Here is an 11,304-nt window from a genome sequence, read left to right as displayed (position 1 = left end):
AAATAAGGCACTTAAGATTTTTGGATGTAAATGAGGTAGAAAATTAATATTAAAAAAATAGAGTACATAACAGATAAGAGAGGGATAAAATTATTTTATTGGTTCAACTAAACTGAATAAAGTGGAAAGAGATACAAGTCACTAAGAAATTATCCAATATACCTTAATTGTAATTATAAATAATTCCACAAAATAAACTTGAATTAACACACAAGTTTAACAAGCTTATAGATGATTATTTGAGTTAAGCATGAAGAACAAAAATTAAAACTTTTCAGTTCTACAGATTAAATTTGCAGGTACGCTGTCTTGCTAGTATTGAAATAATTTTATTTCTTCAAAATTTGTTTTACCGGTTTGTGTCAGAAGCAGGGCAGTGTTTCTGGAAGGAGGATAAGTTCCTTCCTGGTCCCGTCAGAATGAAGCTTTCACTATTCTGCCCTTCAGAGGCTGAGGTGGTCGGTTGTTGTGCTGAATGGGGACAGCTTTGTCACCTTCAACATTTGATAGAAGACTTCGGAACTGTGCCAGCTGGGAGGAAGAATAAAATATTTAAGGAATCAAAGGCTATTAAAGTTACACAAAGCACTTTATTTCCAGTATAATCAATGCACTGATATATAAAAAACTAAGTTATTGATTGCAATGACTTCACCAATTGGAAGGGTGGAAGTGAAAGATTCCTTCACATTTCTTTGAACTAGGTATTTGGTTTAAATGATCAAGGATTGACTGGATTAGAACGCCAACTTTCTCAGAGTGTCAACTAGGCTAATTGGGTCAGTGACTTTCTGCTTTTGGCCTCAGTTTCTGTATAGTAAAATTACAATCACATTGACTATATTCACTGTGCTGTGCCTTTTACCCCTGTGACTTATTCACTCCAAATCTGTACCTTCCCCTCCCCTTCACCTGCTATGCCCATCTCCCACCCTTTCCCCTCTGACAGCCATCAGTTTGTTTTCAGCTTGTGTGTCCGATTCTGCTAAAAATCTAGCCTATTTAGAGTAAGTGACTTCAGCTATGGCTAAGGCTTCTTTGTTAAGGCACAATGTGTGATAATTTATGAGTTCTCAGAATAATCACTTTCCCACCCCAAAATATATTCTTACCTTTTTCTTAAAAGATCACCTTACAAAAACAAAACAAACAACAACAACAACAACAACAACAAAAACCCACAAAAAACCCTGTCATTTAATGTAGACAGACTTTTAAGAGTTCACAAAAACATCAACTGGCCTATAAAACTATTGAGGCATGAAAAAAAAGTCACTGACTTCACAATTAAAAGAAAACTGCAAAAAAGGAAATAATGATTGCAACTGAAAAATAAATTGGTGTGTCCTCAACATTTTATCGCTCCAGATTTAATAGAGGCAAAACTTTATACAGATAATGTAGTATGGAGCAGGCCCCTTAAATAGCTGATAGGAAAAATATTGAACACTATCAGCTATTTCCAATGGGTTTTTGTGAAGATTAAATGGGTTAATACACATAAAGTTCTTAGAATGTTGCTTGGCATGTAGCATATGTTATCAGTAGGCTACATACGTTGCCTGTCCTATAGGTTTGTTCTGAGAATTGGCTGACAAAACATGTATAAGGCACCTAATGAAAGTACTTGCTCAATCAGTGGTAGTTATTATTATCATAATTATAAACAATAATTAAAGAGATTTTTTTTGGATAGTTAATAATTAAAACCTTCAAAAAAGAACAAAAAACCTTTGTCAACTCTCAAGGTATGTCTATTGTGAGCCATACTTCCTCAAAGTCTTGGTAGAATTTCCAGTGACAATCTTTTCTTTGTTTCTCAAACTCTTAGGAAGACACTTGTCAAGGTTGGATTTTTTTTTAATAAGGTCAAAAAGATAGTAGGAGTTCAGAATCTCATGTTTTTTTTTTCTGTATAAAGTAGAAAACAGTATTATAACACACATTTCTGTTTAATTATTCAATAGATCTAAGTCAGAAATGAATCTTTTTCACTGGGAGTGGAAAACAAACTCCTCAAAAATCTATTTGAAATCATAATGTCCACCTTACTATGAATTGAAGTGATATTCCTGCTTTGCACTCCTAAGTCCCACTCTTTCACCTTTTATACTCTACCTGTTCTGGGCTGATACCAATGCTCTCCTTACAGATGATCCAGATTACACTCTCATAAAGAGGAGGATGAGTCAGAGAGCCAAAGTAGGTCCAGTAATCCAGGGATGAAGGAAGGAGAGTAGAGGGGTCAAAATTTGTGAATGGGGCTCGTTTGCCCTGGAAGGAAAAGAAATGTATCATTATACCATGACTTAAAATACTTACAGCATATACATATATGGTATCTATGTTATATAATTTTGGTATATATATATTGTCTTGATATTTTAGCTGAAAATTTAATTTTCCTACTATATAGTATACACTGGTGTGTTTGTAGATATAAACAATAAAAGTAATAGAAGACTGAAAAATTGCTACACTGGCATTTTGGCCAAGCAATCTTCTTTCCTCATTTGGCTGAACATAAACAAATGTTAAGAAGTTTTAAAATAATCTATATTCTCTAGAAGATATTTCACTTCCAGAATAAAACACTTATTGTTTCTTTAAAAAAATTTGTTTTGTTTATTTATTTTTGAGAGAGAGGTAGAGAGAGAGAGAGAGAGAGGGAGACAGAGTGTGAGCAGGGGCCGGGGAGGGGCCAGAAGCAGGCTCTAGGCTCTGAGCTGTCAGCACAGAGCCTGACATGGGGCTCGAACCCACAAACTGTGAGATCATGACCTGAGCCAAGGTCAGATGCTTAACTGACTGAGCCACCCAGGTGCCCCAAACATTTACTGTTTCTTTAGGAATGATGCCAGAAACTGTTCCAGTGACAAAACTATTTATTGATGTGCAAACTAGTTATGTTTTAGCCTTATTCTATTTATTCCTATTTCTGTTTCGGTTGTTTATTAATGGCTTGTTAATGGTATCTCAAAAAAAAATACCCCTAACTCCTGCATTTTTGTACTGCTAAAGAAATAGAGACATTTTTCTTCATGAAATGGGAAAAAAAAATCACATTTTAGTTGGATATAGTTTTTAAAGAAAATTTGAATGGCTATGAAACTTCTTCTTCTATAGGCTTCATCCTGCTGAAATAGATAATAATTGTGAAAAAGAAAAAAACAAAACAAATACCTGAGTCAGAGACCTCAGAAGCAAGCAATATCCAAGTAGTACCTTGATTTTCAGAGTGGTAACTTTTGCTTTAGGCTTCCTATTCCCCACTTCAAATATGTAAATGATTTCAGTAGTTCTGTGGATTCTTGTTCTCAGATTTAAATTGTTTTCATTTATTTATTTATCTTTTAAAGTTTTTTTTTTTTTTTTTTTTTTTTTTTTTTGAGAGAGAGAGAAAGAGAAAGTGTGTACATGAGCCGGTGTGCTTAAGCAGGGGAAGAGCAGAGAGAGAATCCCACGGAGGCTCTGCGCTCTCAGCATGGAGCCCGATGCGGGGCTTGATCCCCCAGGAATTGTGAGATCATAACCTGAGCTGAAATGAAGAGTCAGTCGCTTAACTGACTGAGGCATCCAGGGGCCCCTCTTGTTCTCTGATTTAAACTAACGTGTTTAGTCTATTTACCTTGGTTTTAACTGCGTTTAGGGCATCAAGTACTTTCTGCAGTCGTGGGTTGGCCTTATCAACCTGGAGATTTAAAAAAAAAAATGTGTGTTAGAAATTATTATTAAGTGAACCTATGTTTGGCTATTTTTTTTTTTCAATTGGAAACCGTAACTGAAGAAAGGTAAGATATTTTCTCTCTGCTTTAGGAGAGGGAATTTTGTTGGTTGTATGTCCTTGCGGGCCCTTGTGCACTGTAAGTTGTTCATAATGTGTAACCACCATCAACCTAAAAACAAGAAACCAGCTCAAGAGGTACAGTGTTTACTTGAGATCAAAGAATTACAATTCAGGGCACACAGATTAAGGTAGAAACCCAAATAGCGTTCTAATTACAGGACATAGACTCATTTATGGAAGAGAAGGATGATCATGTCAGTAGTTTGTTTGTTTTTTGTTTTTTTTACATTTTTTTATTTTTTTATTTTGAGAGAGAGAGAGAGAGAGAGAGAGAGAGAGGAAGGGGCAGAGAGAGAGAGTCCATGCTGTCAGCACAGAGCCCGGCTGAGGGTTCAAACTCACAAACTTTGAGATCATGACCTGAGCCAAAACCAAGAGTCAGACGCTTAACCAACTGAGCCACCCAGGCGCCTCCATATAAGCAGTTTTTGAGAAGAGTTCATTGGTGCTGACAAGCAGGGTGAGATTTGTACATCACAGATTTGTCAGGTGAAGTGGTCACTACGTAAAAGTTCACTTTTGTTAGTTCTCTCAAATAGGATATTCTTGCTCTTGTTGATTTCTTGGAATATTGGTGGTTTGGCCCAGTTCTAAGGTTCAAAAAGCAGGATGTGCAAGGCAGCTCTGAAATGGCCACTATATCTCCATTGTAAATGGCTCTGTGTATGTCATTTTTTCACACCACAGATGAAGTGGAAAACAAAACCTTGGTTTTAATTTAATATGGACAAGATGTTCAGGGATATACAAGACAAAATCCAGGAATTTAGCAAAACTGTGATACAAAACACAACCTCTTACTTTTGGCTTGTTTTATTAGTTATAATGAGTACAATTGTGGCATGTTGTAAGTGCTCAAGAAAGGTTAACTAGAATTGCTATGATCCCAAAAGTTAGCTACCTGTGATGTTTATAATAAGACATATGTTTACGACACAGAGCTCCTAAAATCCTTGGAATCTGCTAAGTGATGACAGTGATAAAGGTGTCTTTTGTTATGTTAATTAGGGGACGTCTAGACTGAATCTGAAGGTGAGGGCTGGTTGCCAGGAGAAACAAACAGGGGATTAGAGGGTTGGACCTTTCAATTCTACCCTCAGACCTCTAGGGACAGGAGAGGGGACAGGGCTAGAGCTTGAATCAATTGCCAATGGCCGATGATTTAATTAATTGTGCCTAAATAATGAAGCTCTTATAAAAACCCAAAAAGACTGGGTTCAGAGAGTTTCCAGATTGGTGAATTAAAGGAGATACAGGTAAATCAGTGTGCCTGGGCAGTGCACGGAAGCTCTTTGCCTTTCCCCATACCTAGCCCTATGCATCTTTTCTATCTGGCTAGTCCTGGGTTATACCCTTGTATAATTAACCAGTAATCTACTAAGTAAAATATTGCTCTGAGTTCTGTGAGCTGTGCTAGCAAATTAAGCAAGCCTCTTTGAACCCAAGGAAGAGGTCATGGGAATCTCTGATTTATAACCAGTCAGAAGCACAGGTAACAACCATCTGGACTTGAGGACTGACATTTGAAGTGGGGCAGGGGGACTTGTAATCTTGCAAGTCTGAACCCTTAACCTGTGGAACCTGATGCTATCTCTGGGTAGATAGTGTTAGAATTGAATTCCTGGACACCCTGCTGGTGCCCAAGAATTGCTTGTTAGAGGTGTGGGGGGAACCTGTCACATTGGAATTTGATGAGCAGAACCCAAAAGATCCTAGTATATCCAATTTAATAATAACTTCCCTATAGGACTTTTCAGGGACTCTCCTATAGAGGGTTTCAGCAACATATGCCATTTTATTTTATTTTATTAACTTTATTTATTTTGAGAGAGAGTGAGCAAGTGGAGGAGGGGCAGGGGGGAGAGAGAATCCCAAGCAGGCTCTGTGCTGTTAGAGCAGAGCCCAATGGGGGCGGGGGGGGGGGTGCTGATCTCACAAACTCTGAGATCATGACCTGAGCTGAAATCAATAGTCAGATGCTTAACTGAGCCACCCAGGTGTCCCAACATCTGACATTTTAAATATTAACTGAAGTTTCTTTATGGGACAATAATCCTCTTAGTATTTTTTTTCTGATGATACATTAAATTGATAAATTCCTGAACCTATGAAGTAGAAGTTTAGAGGAAAAGAAATTTAGAAAAGCTGGAAAATAGAAATTCCACCTTCCTCCAATATCTTCCCATGTTAGCCCTACCTGAAACTTAATTCTCTCAAAAAAGGGAAAAAACCAAGAGAAAACAAAGCAACAAAGTATTCGAGAACTGTTTGCTCACCTGTAGCCATTAGTAGAATGGAAAATTTTAAAAAGAAAGACTCATATATCCTTTTGCCTTATTTTATACTTTTTTGATGTAAGAAATTGTGTTAACCGAGCTCTGTAACTCACCTTCATCAAAACACCAATAATTGCCAAACCATCAGCCTGTGAGGCAGCTTCAGCAAAGCTGGAGTATTTTGCAGAATTCCAGTGAACTATGTGAAGCTAAAAATGATAATGTGGTCAATTAGTTATTTATACTTCTGTGAAGACAAAAAGTTATAAATTAACTTGTTAATATATGAAGATGTACTGTTGGCTTAAATAACATTTATGTGAACCTTTATCCAGTGGATAAAAGGGCTATATTCTCACTCTTAAGAAGGGTTATGTACATTGAATAGAGTGGGCAATTTGCAACTTCCAGGGAAATAGTGAGTAAAATTTCTTTTCCCCTAGTATTATAATTATTCAATATTATTTCTTTTAAAAAATTGCTTTGGTATAAAAAGATCAGGAATTTGAACTAGTTTTAAACACAGTTGAAATAATTTCTGTCATGTGAGATACTTTTTAGTAACTTTATGGGTAGGGGTTCCTGGACAATCTAGGAGTCTTGGCCAAGAACACATTCTCTTGAGCATATGTAGGGTCCTCTCAAATCATTTTCTCTAGCCTAACCTCTCTGTGGAACTCTAGATCTGAATATCCAATATGTATGTATGTCACCTTGATATCTTCTTGATATTTCCACATTGATGTCTAATAATATCTCAAACTTAACATGGCCAGAGTATAACTCTTGATTTTTTCCTTGCCAAAACTGTTTCATTTTCCCAGCTTTGGAAAAGGTACCATCATCTACCTAATTGCTCAATCAAAAAGTACCACAGTTATCATTAATTTCTTGCTCCCCGCCCCCATCAATAGCCCTCTTTCAGCAAGCACATCTCACAGATAATACCTCTTCACTTGGTTCACAGCTTTGCATTAGCTGCTGATTTTGTCTGGAATGTCCTTCCCCCTAATCTGTCAATGGCAGCCTTTTGTCTTGAATTAGGGCTGAACACAAATGCCACTACTGAAAGAATTCTTTTATGACCTCCTAACATAAAGTGATCATCTGGTCAATCATCACTTTCAATTAACTAGTTCTCTCCATACCACCTATTTAATTTCTGTCTCTTTCTCTTGCTCTCTGGTTCTTGCTTCTCTCTCCCCTCCTCCTCTCTGCCCTCCTCCTCTCTCCCCTCCAACTCCTGCTCTCCCTCCCTTCCTCCCTCCTTTCCTCAATCACATGTGGAACTTTGTGGCTAAGTGCCTCTCATCTCTAGCCTGGATTATTTTTATTTTTCTTAAATTAGATGAGAGAATCACTGATTTCGATTTCTTAGATACAGCCAGATACCCATCTAAAAAGATAGTATTAATTTAGGCTCCGAGTCCATTTAATTTTAGTCTACTTTTTTTTGAGGGAGAAATGGGAAGAAACATTTAATAGGTTTCCATAGTATTAAAAGTTGTTAGCCAAGCTTTACAATGTAATGTAAAGCCAGTTATATGTGTATATAAATCCCAAAACTTCTATCAAAATAATAAAAGCACATACCCTGTAACCTAGTAATCTCTCCTATAAAAAAAAATCTGCCCCACTGATGTGTTTTCACTGGGGTATAAGGTATATGTATTTGTTGCAGCATATTTTGGTAAAAGTCAAAAACCAATGGAACAAAAAGCAAACGGCATTGCAATTGTCCATCGGGGCGGGGGGGGGGCAGTTACATAAATTCTGATATATTTATACAATGAAATACTATACAAACATTAAAAGAATGAGGTAGAATTAACTCTACTGACTTGGAAAAAAATGATTATGATAAATTGGTAAGTAGAAAAAATTGCAAAACTATTTATATTACAAATTCATTTTGTAAAAGTAAAATAAAAAGTCAACCTGTATATATGGGAGTATATATATACATATATATATGTATATATATATATTTATATATATATATAATATTTATGTATTATATTAATACATATAAAGAACACAAGTTCTTCTTTTTCAATCTCCCAGATGCTCTGTTGACAGTTTGATGCAAATATTCTTGATTTTTCTATGTATATACAGACAAAGAGTCTTGAAATGGACCACAGACTTCTGTGTGAGGGCAAGTCAAGAGGGTGGAGGGTGGTGGCCTACAGCAGGAGCCCTCAGGCCCTCACTTAGGCGTATGTTATTCTTTGTATACATTCCTTTGGTTAAACTTGCACTCTTAGTAGAGTCTTATTGAAGTGTTCCAGCATGGCTACACCTATGCCACTGGTGTGTCCAAACTTGAACATTTGAATTAGAAGCAAATGGTGTGGTCAGCTTAGAGTCAGAGCTTTAAAGGAGAGCAGTGTCTCCTCTTGATGCTGTTGTCAAGGTAACAGTTTTTAAGGCATTCTGAAGAGAAAGATGCTTCTTGGGCTCAGGAGCTCAACTCCAAGTTCAGCTACCTTTTTCACATGCAAAATTTCCTTCTATTGCCAAACTCAGTAGTGCCTGTTTGATTTTAAAGGGGCTTGGGAGTTCTCCTATAGAGACCAGAATGCTCATTCCTTTGGAGCTATTATAATGGTGTCTTATATAGTAAAGCAGCTGCTTCTGAGAGTAATTCTCAGTGTAATTATGTCTCAGTTACTAAGTTACATTACCTCTCCAGAATATTTGACTCCATCCACTGTGTGTTCAGAACCATAGTCATTTGTGCGGCCCCAGTGAAAATGGAACTGACTGAGCCTATAGCTTTCAGAAAGAGGACCACCTCTCAGCACTAGAAGAAAAAGGGAACTACTATTAGTTTTATGATCATAAGCTCCTGCTTATCTTTGCATTTAATATAAACCAACACGAAAATGGATTGAGTAGAACTAAAAACAAACGCTGGTGCCAAAGGCTTTTTCTTGTTGGATTTTTTCCCACATCCACGATGATGGCATTCATATGTATGGTGCATCCCTGACCATTGCATTGAGTTATATACAGTTCTCAGCCCATGAGCTGTAATTTTATCTTTTTCTGCTGCCAAGAAAGTATATTGGAAGGTGGGTGAATTGTAAGGATTTCCTCGAATCTGCTTTAATTTGCAAGTTTATTCATTCATTCTTTCAACAAAGACTAAATAGGAAGTATGCATTAAGATCTTTAGTAATTTATTTTGAGTAACAAATTACTCATCACATACTTTTTACTAGTCAAAACACAACAGTGTATCTTGACAGCTTTGTTTGAGAATGCCTGTCCAGGGACCGAAAGAAAGTGCTAGGGGGTCAGTGAGGTCACTTTAAAAATTTTAACATTGAATGACTATGTCGTTTTTAGAGAGTCTACACAATCGTATGACTAATTAAACACACATAACACCAGATCTCATATAATCTAACAATGGACATAGCCCCAAGGTGCTTAAAATTTAGGGTCAGAACCTTGCAGGAAAGTGCTAAAACAAGTCTGGCTTTTTGTCAGTAGAGTTGTCTTATGAAATTGCCATTCGATAGTTATTCAAGAAACATTTATGAGAATCTTACCATGTAGCAGGAAATGTGCCAGATTCTGGGATATGAAGATAATTCAGTGACTACAGTATAACAGTGGAGGGCGGGGGGGCACGGAGGGGGGAGATAGACCAGTGCATTTAAGCACAGAATAAATCTTGCAAGATTTATGTAAGACTTACATTCTTACTGGTACCCGAGAACTTCACAACAACAGAACTATTTTTCTGGTGGTAAAAAATAAATACATTCTTCACTCTGTTTCTCTTTCCTACTGTGCTCCTCCGTCCTCATTCCAATTAGAGAATATTTGCCTTTTCAGTTTCATGTTCTATATTCTATATTCATTATGATGGTTCATTAAACCTTCTTGGGAAAAAATACTGTTTATTTAGAGAGTGTGAAGTGAGTGCAAAGATTCTAGAGACCAGAAGAGATGGGCTGGTGTCATGGAAGAGAAGGGCTGAAAGAAGACAGAGCTGGGGGTTCCAACATTCACCTTTACCACTTGGGAGTTTTCCAGAAGTCCAAGATGCTTCACCAGATCGCAGCCAAGTTATGTGTACTACACACATGCACAAAAGGCCGAGGATGGTGTTTGTGTTTCTTAAAGTCCTATTGTTTAATTTGTCCCAGAAGAGTTAAAGAAAACATAACCAGAAGGATCTTTTGGCTCACCTGATCGGTTATCATTGTCCTCAAAGCTTACGTGGAAAGAATGTCCCACGTTGATAATTTCTTTGGCCGTGGCTGGATTGTAGGAGACACTGATAGGTTTAAGAGAGGTGTCACGTTTGGTTTCACTGGTTTTAATGTCAATGGGAGATTGGTTATTTCCGTTTGCAATGGGGTACAGCTTGCCCCATTGTTCAGGACCTAGCAAGGTAAACACATGCATACAATCATCACATGTCTGATTCCAAGTTTTAGGAGGATAACTAGTTCTCTGCTTATTAGACTAGGATTAATTCTGATATCTTAAATGATATTATGTCTAACTTAATGAAAATTCAACATTTAAGAATGCTCCTTTTCTATACTATCCTATGAAATAGTATATTTGTCAACACCACAATAAATATTTTATAATTAGCACTAGATTTCTAAAATACAGATGAGAGAGAGAGAGATTGAGAAAGAGGAAGAGACAGAGAACACATTTTGTAGACAACCATGTCCCAAAGGACAACTGTTAAGGGTACATACAAAGTTATAATTATTCAAGTCAGGCAATTCAAACTGTTAACTTAGGACTGTACAGCTATTTTATTTATATTTATATTTATTTACTTTTTAAAAAAATGCACAATATCTCTTTTACTGGAAAAGGCAATGAGCTAGTATTTTGTTTTACATGAACAGACGAACTCTTACCATTGTGGTCATCATATCCCCAGTCAGAACTCGCCATGATCTTCTACTTGGTTTTCTTTTCTGCAAACAAAGGTAATTCCTGGAATAACTGACTGCAAGTAAGCATGCAGGAAACAATGGAAACCACCTCGTGTGGGTTTTTATAGAAACTTCTCTGCCCTTAATAGGCCACTATGTCATCATCTCTGCCTATCAGGAAATATAGATAAGTAAAAAATAAAAATAAAAAAAGATATTATAAAAAAAAGCCCACAAAGGTCAGATCAGTTTCAACTGTTTT

The 11,304-nt window shown here is 36.7% G+C and overlaps 1 protein-coding gene across 1 annotated transcript; it reads right to left on the bottom strand.

Moving 5' to 3' along the window:
* Window positions 1–313: 313 nt before the first annotated feature.
* On the bottom strand, window positions 314–10,548 carry CA1 (carbonic anhydrase 1). Its single transcript, XM_045455836.1, has 6 exons — window positions 10,329–10,548; window positions 8,811–8,929; window positions 6,237–6,332; window positions 3,629–3,691; window positions 2,119–2,274; window positions 314–531 (listed from the first exon to the last, which is right to left on the bottom strand). The coding sequence occupies exons 1-6, from the start codon at window positions 10,546–10,548 to the stop codon at window positions 415–417; spliced, it is 771 nt and encodes a 256-aa protein (XP_045311792.1). The 3' UTR covers window positions 314–414.
* Between the last annotated feature and the right edge of the window lie 756 nt (window positions 10,549–11,304).

Source organism: Leopardus geoffroyi, chromosome C3, assembly GCF_018350155.1.
Source record: "Leopardus geoffroyi isolate Oge1 chromosome C3, O.geoffroyi_Oge1_pat1.0, whole genome shotgun sequence".
Taxonomy (NCBI): domain Eukaryota; kingdom Metazoa; phylum Chordata; class Mammalia; order Carnivora; family Felidae; genus Leopardus; species Leopardus geoffroyi.
Note: the sequence above shows the minus strand (reverse complement) of the source record. Positions and strands in the feature narration are given on the sequence as shown.